This window comes from Lagopus leucura, unplaced genomic scaffold (assembly GCF_019238085.1).
Source record: "Lagopus leucura isolate 7727_CA_CO unplaced genomic scaffold, USGS_WTPT01 Super-Scaffold_100043, whole genome shotgun sequence".
In the NCBI taxonomy this organism is placed as follows: domain Eukaryota; kingdom Metazoa; phylum Chordata; class Aves; order Galliformes; family Phasianidae; genus Lagopus; species Lagopus leucura.
Genome location: NW_024962290.1, coordinates 1,787,294 through 1,805,696, shown reverse-complemented (window position 1 = coordinate 1,805,696; position 18,403 = coordinate 1,787,294). Strand labels below are relative to the sequence as shown.

The following is an 18,403-nucleotide window of genomic DNA, read 5'->3' as shown; positions in this document are numbered from 1 at the left end:
CTTGGCTGCCACAGCTATCTGTTCACCTTTCCGGTAAACAGACCCTCGTGGCTGGTCCATATCTGAAGTAATTCCTTTTAAGAGTGCTCCACACCTCAGGTCTCTTCAGATCTTGATATCAACAATGATAGCACTTTTCTTTGGACTAACACTTGAAAGTTCAGGTCTCCCAAGGAGACTCCCATGCAGATACCACAATCACTCTTAGTAGTTTCAGAAAACAGCCCATTCTTCAAGGCAAAGGGGTTTGACAGACAAAACACACACAATTAACTCTAAAGAAATAAAAACACAAAGTAGAGGAGTTTACACTACAATTTCCTTCTGTAATGCAAACTTACAGGATACAGAAGAAATAAATCTCTGCACACTACCATCTATATTAAAACAGGCGCTTAAGAATTCAACAAACTCCACACGTTAAGAAGCAACCTTTTAATAAAGCAAGCAAAACCATACTTTGCTCCTAACAAATATTTTGAAAAAGGCTTACAAAATTAAAACCAAAGCCAGTTATCCGGTGCATCTGCAGCTGAGAAGGAAGCGTCAAGACTCAAAACATCCGCCCTACTTACATTCTCACAGCTCTTACAGAAGTATTACCTTCCAGTTGTACAAGTGATTAAGGGAGCAATGAGGTTACCCCTCAACGAAAACTATTTTCTTAGATGATTACAGACTCTACGGCCAAGGAAGGAACTCAAACATGAAGCAGCATTACCAACACGGCAGCCTACGAAGGGCAGCTGTCTGAGCAGCACAGCTTTCTTCTCTGCCTCCCACAGCCAGGTATCAGCTAACCATGCCCAGGGTGCTGCCAGGACACACTGAGAACAAGGCAATCGAAGCCCCTGGGAGGCATGCTGCACTCAGCTGGTGCCAAAGACTGGAAAACGTGAGGATCTTAATGTTTCCACAGCGAAGGATAAAAGGAGAGTCCCAAAGAACTGGAAAAAAACAAAACAACAACACAACACAGCAATGACAACAAGTGAGCTCTAGTTTAAAAATCAACTTCATTTCATAGCTTTAAGATATGAACAAAGAAATCAAGAGAATCAAACCGCATTTGAGCACTCAACACCTGTGACACTGTGACATCAGTAAATGGAGGGAGAAAGGCTGAGCCTTCTTCAAGCTGATGGGGCAGTAACAAGGATGGGGGACAAAAATACACCAAACAGAGCCTCACACTTGTGCTGTGTGAGCAGTGCTCAGTGTGACTCACCGGGGATGAGGGGCTCAGCCAGATGCCAGCACACTGGGGGCACTCACAGGCCACAGCACTCGCAGCACCTAGGCACAAGCAGCACGTGTTAGAACAGCCTTTCTCCACGCTAGGCCAGTGTGAAGCACATTGGGGAGGGGGGTGGTGCATTCTGTTGGGGAGATTCAGACACGGATTATTTATAGGTCACTGATTCGAATGTGTAAAAAACAGACAACCCAGCAAGAGCAGCCCATTCTTCAGACAGGATCCACAGATGCCATCTAAACAGTTCCAGAAATGGAGATTAAGTTAAAACAAATGATGCAAACCCCCCTGCACCTTCTCAACATCCCCACACCCAGCCCCCTCCTAACCAGGACCTGCGTTATCCTCACACAAACCCTCTTTTCATGAGGCAGCAGTGACAGGACTCATTTACTTTGAGACTTTTACTTCGGCCCTCCTGGCTTCTATCATAACCTCAAATATTACATTAAAAAGGCTTTTAAAACATAACATTGACAACAGAGCAGGAGCTTTTCATTGCAGCTAGCTTCTTCAGTGCCTGTGTGCGTGTGGCACCTTCACATTAAGTGCATGAGTTAAGATGTAGATTAGTGAGGCAAGGAACCTTTGCCCTTGGCATCGACACTCGGCCGTGACAGGAAACTTCAGGCTTTTTTTTCTATGAAGTGTAGAACCACTCATTGCACATTGGCAGGGAAGTGCACATCTCCAAACTATACACATTTTCTCTTAGATAAGCAAAAGACTCAAGTGTTTATAAATATGAAAAGTTCAGCAGCTGGCTAAAAAGTTAATTCTCCAGTCTCACTTAATGAGCTTTGGGGAAAGTGGTAGGGGGATTTGTTCAGAAAGTAAAGCAGAGTGTCACAGAAAGCAGGACTTGCCAGACTGGGCTCTGCTTAGTCCTGTATTCTGCCTTGAGATGGCTGCTATCAGCAGAACAGAGAGGAATCCTCTAAGGGGGAGCCACGCAGAATGAAAAATGTTTTCTCCTTATCTTGCTATCATAAAAATTAGCCAATTTTTTAATTTAAGTCCCATGAATTCTTTCTTTGTTGCGAAAATATCAAGCAAACCATATCAAAATACTTTGGAACATGGATTGTCTTCGGATTTTGTCCAACTCCCTGAGCAAAAACGTGCTTTCAGTAGGATTCTGGAACGCTGCTGCAGTATTTTTCAGTACTTTAACTAGCACTGCTCTATTCCAGTGCTAGTTAAAGTATTTCCCAGCATATACTGGGAAAGAAGGTTAGGACTTAAAGCCTGGGACTGATCTGTTTTGAAGGTAAGCACGTCAGACATGGCAAGGAACTTCTGACATGAGTGCCTGCAGCATCTGCTGCCACTGCATCTGCAGCTTTCCTGAAAGCAGATGTCTCAGTGTCTTTGTAAGACTTTGTACAGACTGTTGTGTGGCATCCCTTCTGCAGAACGATACACAATCACCCAATCCTCCACCTATGTAATTAATACAAACTAAAAAATCATACTGAATGGAAAAAAAATAATCAGATCCTCCCGCCTGCTGTTTTGGTAGGAAATATTCTTCAGTGTGCTCAGCTGTATATACCACTGCCCTCCATCTTCTGTACCTCCTTCATTCTGTCACACCAACCCAATTTGAACACCATCTCATGACACAGAGCTGTCTCAAACTCTCACCAAGAGAGCAATTCTCCAAGAGATCAGAAATCTCACTGAAACAAAGAGCAGGGCTCACTGACCCCTAACCCACAGCACCACCCAAAGCCCCTGCACTCTTTCTGCACACCTAAGAGCTCTCTGCCCCTGCATGTTCTACTGGCATCACCCACAATGACTCACACACTGCATCTTATCCTCTTCCTCTAGTTGAAGGATATTAAAAACTAGAGTTGCAAGAGAACAAATGAAGCCAGGCTCGCCTCTGACTAGATTAGTAAATGCTAAGCACTTCTCTGCAAGCCCTTCCACCTGTATAAAACACAACCAAGTTCCCTTGGGTGCCTGATCCAGGGCCAGGGAATACAATGGAAAGACTGCCATCAGTTTCAAAGGGAGCTGAACCAGAGTAGGTGCCAGAGCTAAAGCCTTTTGTTGATGGTGTATTAGACTGTATACATTGGAACTAGTAAATGCTTCACTGTGATTTTTGGCCACTTGGAACATTTTTAGCAATTTGCCAAGGTTTACCCTGTGATTTATTATGGAGGAAACAAACTCAAGCACTAACAAATGAAAATATGTAAACTCCAACTTCTAAAGTCAATAGAAAGGTATTCGACTCCTTAATGCTGTTTAGAGGCAAACAGTTCATACAGAGGCGTATGAGGTTCAACTGCAGGAAACAGCAGTACAAGAAGTAACAGAAATGCAATTTAAGTAGTCATAAGTCACTTAGAGAATTACAGTAGGAAAAAAATCCATGCAAACAATTCTTTTCAATTGCCATTCCCAAATCTGTGCTTTAGATTTGCTGGAAATTCAACAGTTCTGCCACTTTGCTGGAAATCTATTTGGGGCCACTTCCTCACTAAGGCTGAGGCACTCCAAGTGTCTACCACCTGGAACTTTATTATCTCTAATTATTAGATTTAATAAGTTAAAGCATTGTATCGTGAAACAATACTCAAAATCATGAAACATACAGGATTTGTCTTTTCACTTAGAAAACTTAAAAGCCCTGGAATTACCTGCAGGTAATTAAATAGAAGGTAAGCTTCCATTTTCAGTACAAAATTCTTCTTTTTATGAAGAATTTCTTCACAGAGAGGGTGCTCAAGCATCACCAAGGGCTGCACAGGGAGGTGGTATTTAAGAGGTGTGTGGACGTGGCACTATGGGACATGGCTTAGTGATGGGGTCAGGCTGATGGTTGGACTCCATGATCACAGAATCACAGAACTGCAGGGGTTGGAAGTGACCTCCATGGATCACCGAGTCCAACCCCCTGCCAAAGCAGTTCCCTACAGCAGGTCGCACAGGTCGGCATCCAGGCAGGTCTTGAACATCTCCAGAGAAGGAGACTCCACCACCTCCCTGGGCAGCCTGTTCCAGTGCTCCGTCACCTCACCTACAGAAGTTCTTGCACACATTTGTGCAGAACTTCCTATGCTGCAGTTTCCGGCCGTTTCCCCTTGTCCTGTCTCCACTCACCACTGAAAAGAGTCCGGCCTCGCCATTCTGCCCCCCACACCTTAGATATTTATAGACCTGGATCAGGTCCCCTCTCAGTCTCCTTTTCTCAAGGCTGAACAGACCCAGTTCACTCAGCCTTTCTTCATAGGAGAGATGCTCCAGGCCCCTCACCATCTTCGTGGCCCTCCGCTGGACTCTTTCCAAGAGATCCCTGTCTGTTTTGTACTGGGAGTCCAGAACTGGACGCAGTGCTCCAGATGAGGCCTTACCAGGGCAGAGCAGAGGGGGAGGATCACCTCCCTCGACCTGCTGGCCACGCTCTTTTTAATGCAGCCTGGGATGCCATTGGCCTTTTTGGCCATGAGGGCACACTGCTGGCTCATGGCGAACCTGTCGTCCACCAGGACACCCAGGTCCCTCTCCGCAGAGCTCCCCTCCAGGGGATCCTGAAGATCCTGAAGGTCTTTTCCAACCTAAATGGTACCACCAAGCTATGAAAATTCACCTACATGCTAATGCCACGTTCCTCCAAAGCACAAGAGAGATGATTCTATGAGAACGTTTCACGGAATCATGGCATTCATCACATTACTTCTATTAAATACAGAGATAACTTACAAAGGATCTGAAGCAATCCAGGAATACAACTGCAAGTTTGAGTTTGGTACTGAAATATCATTTTTTTCTTACAGGCTTTCTGGATGGTCCCGAAAACATCAGGAATAGGATCAGGAGTACAATAATCTAATAACATAAGAATATTGGAGTATGAATGGAATTGAACATTAATTCTGTCAAAGGTGACCGAATTGTTCTGGAAGACAGAATTTCCTTCTCAGCTGTCCATCTCAAGAGATAAATACAGAATTCACTTCTTGTCTGTTTATCTAACAACGTAGTTTCCACTTTTTGCAGTGTTCAACTAGAAGAGTGAGTGGCAAGAAGCCCTTTGTCAGTGCCAGCGATCACTGTCAATTGGTGGAAGGAATTATGTGGTGATATGCAAGCTCCTTGATCATCTTTTCTGCTGAGCAGACACTATCTGCCCTTTCCTAAAGACAGTGAAATAAACACAGTGCCAAATGGCCGAACACTGATTCTTTCCCCCACACTTGGACACGTCACTTGACATTCAGAGTGCCATTATACAAAGCCAACTAACTCGTACAAAGTCTTTTTTTGGTTCAAGAAACCCAACAGAGAGAACTTCACCAAGCAATTCTTTGTTAGCATAACATTTGACCTTGTATCTCTTTGGAAATCATACAACTTTGCTAATGCAGTCCTTACAGAATTAATCAAGCAGATAGTTAAACCCTGGTTACTATGAACCCAGCCAATTATGAACAGCACTGAAATTTGTCACTGGCATGTCCAACTACATTTTCCAACATAAAGATCAACAGAACTGTGTGGAAATGAGGCCCCATTCTCAGACCTGCATGATTTGGGCATTGTGGACTGGAATAAATAAAGTAAATTCAACATTTTTAGGAGCAATGTATTCTTAGGAATATTATCTCCTAGGTCCCCATTACCTGCTGTATTAAAACAGCAAGAAAGCAGAACCTCTTTCACGCTCTATTTTGACTAACAAACATTGAAAATAACAATTAATTGAGAGTTCGGTGTGTCTCAGCTTCAGCTGGGCTGGAATTATTTTCTTTAGAGTGGTATGATGCTATATTTTGGTTCCAGGAGAAATACAATGTTGATAACACACCAATGTTTATAGCTGCTGCTAAGCAGTGCTGTTCAGAGCTGAGGCCATTACCAGAGAAGAACCCAAGGAGCTGAAAGGGAACAGAATTAGGACAGTTGACTTAAACTAGCCAAAGGGACATTGTGCAGAAGGAGTTCTGAAGGGGGTGGGAATTCATCTCTCTTTTCCACAGCTCATGGGGGCTAACTGGGCATCAGTCAGGGGGTGGTGAACAACTACTTGTGCATCACTTGTTACACACATTCATATACATATATACACGAGTTTCACAGTTCAATAAAGGCTCAATAGTATACACTAAGGTTGGGCCTGTGCATAAGGGAAGCTGCCTATCCAGTTTGCTCCTCTCTGCTGAAGTGAGATACTGCTGCTTCCAGAGCACAGGAGAAGATCATAAAGTTACCATCAGCAGCAATATTAATGTGTAAGCAAGGAAAACTCAGAAAGAACAGGGCAGAAAGAGGGAGAGAGGAGGGACACAGAAGCCATCCATAGGAACAAGCAGCTCGACAGCAGACAGATTTGAAGTAGCAAAGAATAGAAGCAATCAACCTACCTTTTCATCGGTTCCATTCACAGAATGCTACTAGTTTCCAATGCTCAGCAAGAGATTTTTTTTTGTGGAGCCCATCCTACCTTGCATTCATTTCTCAGGAAGCTTTAAAACCTCCTGTACTGAGCCTTATGCAGTAACGAAGCACAGCAAACATCTGCAGTCTCTGATTTTTAAAAGATAAAGGTGTGGGAAGCCTTGTTAAAATAGAAATGACAGAGACCATACTTACAGCTTTAGCAAAAACGACCATCAGCTCAGGGAACTGGTGTGTGAGGAGTGCAAGCATTGCCGAAAAGGAACACAGGCCTGCTGTGAAATGGATGAAAAAGGGGAGCTCCTTCTGTGGGTAAACGGAGACTTCGTGAAATGCTGAAAAGAAAAAGAATATTGGCACTTGATAATCAAGGGCAATTTTCTGACTTATTTGCATAGCCTTACGCTCCACTGCAACTTACAGAAGGTATAAATGCAGTCTAAGACTATTGTGCAGCACAACGTAGTAAATAAAGTACTTTATCCAAGCTTCTCAGAAATTTTCCTTCCCAACCTTCTTTTTCACTTGCATGAGACTTACTTCTGAAGCACTTCATCAGGCTTAACTTTTGATACTCTTAATTGTACGGAGGGAAGAGTTACACAACTCACAAGCTGTAATTTTGACTATTAGGTCTATTTCAACCATCCAGGCATTCTCAACCTAATTCTGTTATCTGGAGAGAGGAGCAGAGCTGCCCTTCCTGTAAGATGAAGCAGCTCGGTGTGCACAAAACAACCACCATGCCATATAAACATGCAAAGTAGGTCCTCAATGGTTTTCAAAGATTTCTGGTTGGCAGACTACAGTACATTTTTCAGAGCAGCTGACAGAGTAGACCTCAAAGAAAACAGCAGCAGGACGAGGTTATAAATTCTCCACATAGCAGCTCCTTGCAATTTCCAATCTATGGTAACAAAATCAAAAGAAGGTGATTAGCAAGGCTGAGGGGCTGGCATATGGAGCTTTCAGCACTCAAGACACTACAACTGGTTACTAGCTGAGGATCTGTTTGGTGAATGTGCAATTACTTCTGGCCCAGAATACCTGCAGCTCTGACTTCTATCCAGTGATTCTGAAAGGTTCTTTAAATGAGGAAAAGCAGTTTCTATAGACATAAGTAATTCTGAAATGGCTGCATGTTTCTTCAAGAGTTGATTTTTAAAATCTAAAATAAAATAAAAAAAAGCTTCAAAACTTAACTTACTCTGCTGAGAAATCAAAGAAATCATTTGTCTATGGAAAACCATTACACTCTCATACAATGCAGAAACTCAGCTGCATTTTAAAACGTGGAGATACATAAGGTAGAAAAAGCCAGAGTCTAACTTAGGAAAGGGTAAAAAAAATGGAAAGAATCCTTTTTGCAGTATTTTTTCCTTCACTGGTACATTGGAATCACATCCAGAATATATAAGGACAATGAAAGACACTTCTGTATGTTCACAGCCATTTGGGGACTGTTAACAGTCAGAGCTCAATCCAGGAGTTTTGAATCATTAATTTGGTCGACGTAATTTTTTAAAATTTATCTATTTAAAATGAAGTATCAAGGTTTCTTGAGGAAGTACTGCAATAAAAGTGTTAAGATGGTTTTATTTATGGGTAGTTTTATACTTTAAACATAACAGGAATGCGTGAATGATTGTGTTGAAATATCTGCATGTGTTGGTGTTTAATTATGCTGGGAAGTCTACAATTTAGGGTTAGTCACTAACTGAGGAATTCCTTCTGCAATATCCTGCATAAGTGAGAAATGAGTAATTTAAAGCAGTCTGGGGGCAAATTTAAATTACACATTTTAAATATAACTTCAGGTTTTTAAATAGAAACACGTATGTGTAGATTTGCTTTCCACAGCTGTGGTCTCCGTGGGTCTGCTGCTGCTTTTGCAGTAGCTCCTTCCTCTTTCTGTGGGACTTGTGTTCATCCACAATGTAGACACTTACCCTCAGAGGAATTCTATTAAACATACAATTAAGAGCACAATTCTAATCCAAATTGATGTTATTGTCCTAAGAACGATGAGCACAGGCTTTAATGGTTTATTTTCAAGTCGCCTTACCAAGAGAATGAAGCTTGTAGGCTCATACTTCCATAATTAAACTCAAAGTACTGAGCATTTGGGGAAGACTTCTTTGCAAAAAGAAAACAACTCTTCGACAATAGCTATCAAATCCACTGCTCCTTTAAAAATGTAATTTAAAGAATCAAGCTCATGTTTACCCTGTGCACCTGTGAGATATTTTTAGGATCATTTGGGGACGGACATCAACAAATAGCTGAAACCCCTTCATGAGAAGCTCTAACTCAAAAACATAGTAAGATAAATACAGAACACCACAAATTGAACGTGTCCTTAGGTTATGTTTTATTATTACTGCTTGCAAACCACTTACTTGGCAACAGTTCTCTGTCTGCTGTTTCCGTGCAACTTGGATAAGGATAGAAAAGGTGACCTTTCTCTAACGGGTATGGGATCATCCTAAATGCTGACAAAAAGAGGAAGTGACATTAGATCTGAACCCTAAACCGAGCTTTACCAAGGTTTTCTCTGCAAGAGAGAACAGGTGAATAAAGAAGACTGATTTAATAAAGGCAAAAAGGTTAGTCTACTGAAAGAGAATGAAAAGAGATACTTACTGCCTTCCCATGTGCAGTGCAGCAGATGTAGAGCCCCTTCTATTCTCTTCCAGTGCTGGAGATGGAAAAAAGCATATGCTACTGCCTCACTGTCCCCTCGTTTCAGGATATGCTCTGGAGGTAGGACTAAGCTTTTCATCTCCAGTAAATACTGAAAGTAAAAAGGGAAAGCACACTGGTTAAACAGAATATTCCAAAAATCTTTACTGACGGTGAAGAGGATCACTTTTGGGGCAGCAGAGCACCACAGAGACCACCCTCCATGTGCTGATAGAACAGCCCAGTCCTCACACAGTGCAGGTAGCAAGGCAGCACCCACTGGCAGGGGAAGTGAAAAGCACTGAGTCACCCATCAGTGTGTAAGACCCAGTTTGGGGTTCTCACACACAAAGTACCAAGACAGAAAGAAGAAAAGAAAGCATCTTCAGTAGAACAAACATTAAAAAAAAAATCTTGTGGTACAATGCCACAGGAACTACAGGTTTAGGCTAATTAAAAAAAATTGGTATTTTTGCTCATCATTTCATCCCTGCAAGTTTCAGCATAGAACACTTAATAGGTATTAACTCCCAAGTATAAGGAGTGAGTCAGGAAGCATCGGTATGCTAATCAAACAAAGAATAATCCACCAAACCCAGGAAAACCTTAATTTCATCTGGTTTAGTGGAGCTAGCATCAAGTATCTCCAATTTGAACTTTCCCCATACATCAGCAGAATGTGTGATGTGCAGAAGAGTCAAATAACACAAGACTGAATAACTGAAGACTTTCCTCAACACACGGGACACACAGTTTTGCTTCTTCACTGTATACTAAAATCCCAAAGAGAGGTATTGCTTTGGAATTTTGCTTTCAAAAACAGATGAGTCTTTTTAAAAGAATTAAGTGATAGTTCCAGCTCTATTATTTACTTGAGTTGTTCTCCCCCAGCATATAGCATCTCATTCAATAACACCCAAAGCTAATCCACATCTTTGATCACTGTAGCTAGCCATTCCTTTGACTGTCTCCCAAAGTGTAAGAATGCAGCTTGCTCACCGATTTATTTCAGCAGATGCCACAAACTATGAGATTATTTACTAATCTAGTTTGAGGACTTAACTTTTCCCATTCAGATTCTTGAAGGAATGTAGTAGGGGTTGTGCCCCGGCCAAATAAAGCACATTTACTGCCTGGCTAGGTTCTTCCCTTAGTGCCTTGGGCCCACACTCTGGAGGGTAATATTCTTGCTAATCCTCTCTAATCCTCTTCAATTTTTTTTATTTTTTATTTTTTTTTAACACAGTAAAGGATCACTCACACAGGGCTGCTGTGGGAAAATGGTCTCAGATATCTGACCTCTGACCTGACTCCTCATGCTCTCTCCCGTGCCCAGTTTTCAAGCTGTAGGAACTGCTTCGATTGCAAACCCAGCAGTTGTGATGGAGCCCTGCTACCAGCATTGCCACAATACCCCACAGCAGCCTTCTCCTAGCACTGTGAAACATCTCCTCGCCTTCCAAACAAACAAAAAAATAAAAGTAAAGCTCAGAGCAGAGAGAAACAGACACTTCTCCTTACACAAAATGATGTTACGTGTAAAGAAAACCACTTTCATTGGATCCCAGAAGAGATTTCTGTGTTAGACATTTATTTATTGTTAGTCTATGGGACAGAACAAACTGCAAATTCAAAAAACAGATCTTCTTCCCCATTGGACCACTGCAACCAATGAAATGCTGCCATGCAGTCCAATAAAGCACTGCTTGAAGGCAACATTTTAATTTTGAAAAGTCACAACAAAAATATGGATAAGCACACAATTGGGAGAGATGATCACATTACTGAAACCTGGCCTCCGTTTCCATGCATGTCTGCAGAACTACTGTCTGCAAACAGACTTTTGACATGCTGTCTCACCAAGGTATATGGGACTCCTGAAACAACTGAAGGACAAACAAAATTAAACAAACTTGTAGATAACGATAATGCGTTATAATCTTCTTCCCCTAGAGGCAGAGGCAAAAGAAAAGTCTGTCTGAGACTGTCTGAAATGAACTTGCTACGCTCTTGATCAGTCATGCAAACAAGCAGCAATTTCTCCCAGCAATTAGCTTCCCCAGTGCACATTCTATTAGATTGGACAGGCAGACAGAATAGAGGGGTTGGATAATTTGAGCCTTCATAGCAATAGTCACTCGGACTCCATGATCATTTGCAGAGGATTAGGTCCAGACCTAAGCAAACCCTTTGCATTCAAGGTTTCAAACTGAATGCATCACCAATACCAGGACAGTAAGATGCAGTACAGAATTTCATTTCCACACAGTGCTCGGTGGAATCCTTACCTTGGACACTTAAGCAATGAGATATGAAGTTACATCATATGGCAGTATTGATTCTTCCTCTCATTTAAAAAAGAAGAAAATCAATGCTGGCACATTTGCCACCAACCAGAGCTCCAGAGCCTGGCTTCTAAGCATAACATGAAGAAGCATTATGAAATTCTGTGAGTAGCTATGGTTTGGAAACTTCATTTGGCTGCAGGGATTTTAAGTGTTTAATTTTACATTTGCTAATATCTATCCTCATCCGAGAAGGGCCTGTAGAAATGCATTAGTGGAGTTTCCAACAAGTTAGATAATTTTGAGGGTTTTTTTGTTTTGTTTTAAATCAAAACCATTCAAACATAACCTATTACAAAAAAAAAAACACACCTTTACCATATAAATACTTGACTGTTTAATAAGTCAAGGGCCACAGTTAACATCAACTTCAAGAAAATCTGGGGCTCAAACAATCTGATAATACAAAATGACTACTTTAAGGAAGTAATAAAGCAATCCAATAGAAAATAAAACCCTCTTACCTTTGGAACATGAGGGTTAAATTCCACAGCTCTGTGAATTGCTTCCACAGCATTTATTTCTGCTGTACTAAGCCCTCTTTTGAAGGCAGTTTCTGGGGAGAACCTGAAGGGGAAAATTCATGCTGAACAGAACTAATAAATAATAAACACTAACCAGGTGTTTATTGGCTTTTAAGCTTGAAGTTCATTAAAATTGACTGATTTGTTTCACGGAGGCAAACGTTCCTGCTAGTTTAAGTATCTTGACTGTCATCCAAGCCCACAGGGCAAAGATATGTTAAACTTTTTGAAAACTTCATGTCGACCTCCCAGGGTGACTGAGCACCCGTATCTTTCATGAGATTGATAGGACACCAGCTAGGGGGAGGTAAAGTTGGAATCAGCCACGGAAACAGACCAGAATCCAAGCACAATGCCAATAAACCACCGCCATCACCCAACCCACAAAGCAAAGAGCTGCTGAACGCCACGGGCAAGATTGAAACAAGATTATACAGAGGTGCATGTGTGCCTGGGCTTTCCAGAAACATCTTCACCTGTGTTAATGCTGTGGATTCTTAAAAGAAACTTTAAATTATGTCTCGCTAGAACTACATTTAATTATACATAACTAAACATATACATAAATATGCGTAACTTGCTCGTCGACATATATTACACATTGGGTCTTGACCTTTTAAATTCATATTTTAAAGCTTAACTGGAGATTAGCAAACAACCATTGCTTTCACAGATGTGCTTGCTTACCTTTCTGAAACAGCTCTGGCTTTTAACAGGGCTGCTGTGTAACAAATTGCTGCTGATTTTGGAAGACTGATATCTGTGATAAAATAATCAAGCCGTAAGATTTTAAGGCAAGACAAAACCTTTTCAATCAACTTCCTTTGAGCTTAAAGATTTTTGGTACTGGTGCACCATACAATAAACGTAACATCCAGAACATTCCACCTCCATTTAGAAATGTTGGTTCCCTTTGCAGTCGTCTTTCTGATCGCTCATCAGCACCAGATTAAAAACTCGGAGCTGCAGTTAGGCAGTAAAGTGACTAAAACATAACAGAACACTGAAACTGAACTCAAAGAGCAGTGCATATATAAATGCACACTTAGGAACAGTGTGCTTTTCCTGTATTAACTCAGGAAGATTTAAAACAAGCTTCTGATCTTTGCCCAATTTTGTAACATTAACACAGTTTTACAAAAAACGGACAGAATCTAAAAGCTGACCAAAAAATTGCATTACAGACAGGTAGACAAATTTTATAGAAAATGCAACTTCCATTCTTTTCCAGTTACCCAGGGAAAAAAAAAATCTATTAGTTATAGGTTTTGTAGAACATGCAAGGCTACGTTTGAGCTGACAATTATAGATTGGAAGGATAGCACTCCACAGTACAAGTTTACTTTAGAAGCAGACAAAGTCTGGGGTCTAATTCCCAAATACCATGTTGTGTATAGTCAGATGGCTCTTGCTTTTTTTTTGTAAATCCCATCCTAGGCTTGTCCATCACTTACTAGAAGTCTGGCTGTCGTACCAAGCAAAACACAGGGAGGCTACAGAGAGTTTGAAGCTCATGCTCATTTTTCCAGATGCTTAGGAAAAAATCAGAAACCTTTTCTTAAGGAAGTGTCACAAACTCTGATGTTAACAATGAAGCACCAGGAAAAAAAGCAAATGATTGTGTGAAATTAATAAGAATCCACACAGAAGAACATAGATGATGAAATAAAAGGAGCTTGCATTTGGGGTGGCCACATACAACAGGCACGGGATTTTGGCAAGAACGTGATATTTTTAATTCCCTGAAGCTATGAAGGAAGTTTACATTTTATTAGCTTTTATCTAGACTTGTACAACACCTGAAATGTATTAGTTCAGATGGAAAGTGAAAGCAAACTGCTGCCAATTAATGGACAAAAGCTTGTACACCACTAATCTCTGGCAAGAAGTATGCTTGTATGTCACTAATAATCCCTGACAAGCAACCTCAGCATTACAGAGTTATGAAGCCAAGCCTGCAGCACAGCAGAAGGGAAGACTAACTTGTTCAGCCATTTACATCAATTACATAGGGGGGCATGCACTAACTGAGAAAGGCTGATGAAATTAGGCATAACCAAGGATGCAGAAAAGATTAAAAAATTAAAATAATCCTTGAGCTGAAGCAAAGTGAGCTCCAAGACCTCTTTATGAATTAGAGTTAACTTAGGACGTGTGTACTGGCTTAGAGCTTGACTAAATTAGAGCTCACCATTGAAAAAAAAAATATACAGCCCACAGTATGGAAGAACCCATTCACTGGTGATTATAAGAATCTATTCAAAGAGATGAGATACTGGGCAGATACGTGCTTTCAGACAGGCTCACCTTGTCCAGTTCACCTGTATGCTTATACAAACCCACCAATATTTCCCAACAGGTGTCACTTACCATCATACTTTGCTAAAACTGCCTGGACATCTGCATAAGCCTGTAACTCCAGTAATGCCTCCAGGAGGTTTTCATGAATATTCAGCATGCTGAGAAGTGGAAACTCTTTCATTAACTGAAAAATCAGTAAAGAGAAATAAATTATGCACATACAGAAATTCACTTGAATCCCTGAATATTTAATAAAAGGCAGCATGATAATTTAAGCTTTTTTAATGTTCTTTTCTTTCCCAGTGGCAGAAACTGACAAGAAACACAGAAAGAACTGCAGCATTCCTACCTTAAAGTCATCACTTTTTTTCCCCTCAATACACCTACTAGAAAAATAAGCACACTGAGGCTCAGTCATGCCCTCAGCCCAGATCTGCACATCTCCCATAGTGAACTGATTTGATTAGTAATATTTTCCCATACAAAAACAGCCTGTTATACATGTTGGGCAACGGAGAGAAAAGTTAGGATGAGGTATAAAGGCCAGCTACTTCAACAGAGTAGTTGATAAGGCAGACACAAAGCAAACTGGACAAGAGACTCAATTTTTTTCTGATTACTTACATCTCTCATCATTTTTACCGATTCCCGAATTCTTCCAAGTTTTCTTGCACACATAGCCAGCCTTCTTTTCACATAGACCAGCACATTAGTGTCTCTTCCTGATTAAAAGAAACAAAAACAACAGACTAATCAGTTCCAATTCTTTCTCTCTCTTCAAAACACACCAGAAATCCTACAGCCTTTATCCTAGCCACACATAATAGCATAAAATAGTTACTATTGCTATCCCAGCAAAAGCCCATCTAGCCCAATGTCAGCAACTTTTAAACAGGTTAAATTACAAAAAACCCTCTTTTCACAACCTGTGGTGAATACACAGCAAGCTGCCACTTCCTAGATTCATTCAGGTACTACAACAGGTCATATAGTAGACAATGCATAAGTAAGAAGTGCCTCAATACACTGTAAATCAAACTAGAATCACTAATTCTAACTTTGGTTTTCCACTTCTGCTCACATAAAAATAAGTGTTTCTTTGATTGAAAAGTGCTTACGTAGCTGTGCTTCATGCTGGGGACTTTGGGAATGGCAGTTCTGAGACTTCCTGTAAATCATCTCTCCTGCTTTCAAAGCCTGCTTGAAATACCTCTCAGCATCTACAATGGTTGTTGCTTCTTCCTCTGCGAGAAGAACGTATGCAGTGGCACAACTGTAACAAGGCAAAAAGCCACAAGTCATTGTGAGGGACACAGGAGCCTATTTTTGAATAAGTACAGAAGAACCAGAAACAAGGAGTTTTCACTTACGTGAACCTACAATAACATTGACTGAGTAAAGCTAAAATAACATCAGGAAAACAAAATTTTGCAGTTTTAGAGAAAAACACAAACTTTGAGAAAATTTGCTGATTATTCCTGGAAGGAGAAACTAACAGCGCACTCAGCTTTACTCCATTTAATCTTTCAGACTAGAAACAAAGCAAAGGAGTCCGCAGTCTAAACTTACTCATTGTTCAACTCTAAGGCTTGATACGCTGCTTTAATCCGGGCTTGAGGGTTTCTCTCTCGCCATGCTTTCTGCATAACTGTTGTAAAAACACATAAAGGCTGGTGAGATACAGAGAAGCTGGCAAACACCTGCTAGCAAAGCAGAAGAAGTGAGGCAACAGAGGCTGCCCATGCCTCAGTTCTGTGTTAACATCCACTTGCGTTTGCAAATGCCTCTTTGCTGTGTAACTGTTCCAAGGAAATGAATGTTTTCATGTCAGCAAGAGTTTCTATCGAAAGCAGCAGAATCTTGCAACTTCTCACTGTGTCACAGATTTGATTTAAGATAGCAACGCCATCAGGAAGATTATTCACTGACCATTTAAAAACTCCTACACTGAGAAGCAAAGACAGCTTACATAACCAGACAGATGTACAATTTCTAAATTACTACAGCTTTTGGAAACATTTCCCAAGACTTCTTGAAAGCTTGGCAGGAGTAATTGTTAAACACAGGCTCTTGCACAGACCTGCACAGAATTTTAATTTATGCTTTCAAACAGAACCTCCAAGAAAACAGTGATAGAGTTAAGATCTGTTGCACATATCTACGAAATGCTTCAGTGTTTAGATGAGATCATAAAGGGTTAAACAACGTCCTTTTAAATTTGCAAAGTATCTTCCAGTGGCAAAGCCACACGACAAAGCCAATTCAGTATATACTACAGTTACCACCTTATTAGAAAGTGTTGTAAGAAACAAAAATAGTGAGTTCTTCCCACTCAGAAGGGTAATCTGAATCTCAATTTGAATTCAAAATTACAGTCAGATGAAGAGCAAACAAATGGAATGCAGCATCTCTAAGCCTTTCCCTTAGTTGGAAATAGAAGTGAAATTCTGATGGAATGCCTCCATCAGGGAAAAATGGGAATCCCAGAATCCCAAACTGGAAGTCAGCTTCTAGCAGAAGACAGACAGCATACTTAGAGCTGCCATTATCTGTGCTGAAGTAACAGCTTTCACACTAAATAACAGTTCTGAAATAACTCCAAAACTTTACGTTCATGGAATCACATATCTGGCCTATCTCAAAGCACGATAAGAGAACTGAAGAATCCATATATGTTTCTTTTGGAACAAAACTTTCTGCTGTCCAGCAAGAATAACGTGGAAAAATGTTTGAGTTTTCTTTTGGAAACAAAATATTAGTCTTGGCTTAGCAAGAGAGACAGTACACTGCACTTGTGAAACAGAAATACGTAATTCATATCAAAAATGTCACAACGAGCTGACAAGCAACGCTTCCAGAACGTGAGAAATTGGTAACAGCTAGGAGCCAGTCTGACAATAGCCAGGTAGAGAACAGTTTCTTCACTCAACATTTGGAACACAATGGCAAAATAACGGAGATGGCACTGTCTGCTCGTAAAGTTTACATGAGATCACTTCAGTAGTTGTTGAGGAAACAGTCCATGTTTTCAATATTGTGTTGTTCACTATTTTTTAAGTGAGTTATTATAATATGCCAAGATCCTGAGAGCCTTTATTAAAGCATGAGGTGAAAAAAAATCTTCCCAAATCCACACGTTAAACCTCCAAAGTAGGACAGAAAGGTTAATTCACAAAATATTTGGCAGGATAGCTCGTGCCACCTGGAAGTACATGAAATATCTCCAGTTCACACACCCCAGCTGTTGTGTATCTTATGCATACGGTACAGGTACCTGTATCTGAAGGCCGAAGGGCATCTGTATCACATGTGAAAAAGTTCTGATGATCTTGAGCGGATAAATTCATGTCATAGTAGGTAAGAGGCTCTTTCCCAGTCACCCACATGTATCTTAAATGGGAGAAATGTCAGTAAAATGGTAATGCTGATGCCAAAGAAGATATCTGATGCGTTTTACAAGTAGTGCAGAAAATTTGTAATTAATAAAAGTCAGGTGCTACTAATCAGCAGTTTTCTAGTATTACTGTTCCATAATCTTAACAGGATGCACAAGGAAAAAAAATCTTTTTGATCCTGCAGTCCTAATCAACTTTCTTCTCAAGAAACAAAATAACAGAGACTTACAGCTGCATCTTCTCAGAAGAGAGACTTAAGATTCAGAATCACTGTCTCAATCTCTGAATAAAACAGTAACAGCTGTAAGACCAGGACTTTCGTTTTCAAGAAGAGGGAAAATAATTCCGGGAATATTTTTCTCCTACTTTACTCTCACAAAAAAAAAAGGATTATTTACAATAATATTTGCATTCTTAACATTGAAACTGTCAAAGCTTGGTGTATAACCAAGATGTTATAATTGCAATATAATCAAAAGAGTAAGG

At 40.5% G+C, this 18,403-nt stretch overlaps 1 protein-coding gene across 1 annotated transcript in view; it reads right to left on the bottom strand.

Moving 5' to 3' along the window:
* Window positions 1–420: 420 nt before the first annotated feature.
* The window catches only part of ST7L (suppression of tumorigenicity 7 like), a 21,853-nt gene continuing 3,870 nt past the window's right edge, over window positions 421–18,403 (bottom strand). The window contains 12 exon segments of the mRNA XM_042884439.1: window positions 421–947; window positions 1,229–1,296; window positions 6,866–7,005; window positions 9,070–9,162; window positions 9,314–9,464; window positions 12,162–12,264; window positions 12,909–12,981; window positions 14,592–14,706; window positions 15,147–15,244; window positions 15,641–15,795; window positions 16,092–16,170; window positions 17,797–17,912. Coding sequence (XP_042740373.1) covers window positions 1,243–1,296; window positions 6,866–7,005; window positions 9,070–9,162; window positions 9,314–9,464; window positions 12,162–12,264; window positions 12,909–12,981; window positions 14,592–14,706; window positions 15,147–15,244; window positions 15,641–15,795; window positions 16,092–16,170; window positions 17,797–17,912 — 1,177 coding nt within the window. The 3' untranslated portion in view covers window positions 421–947; window positions 1,229–1,242.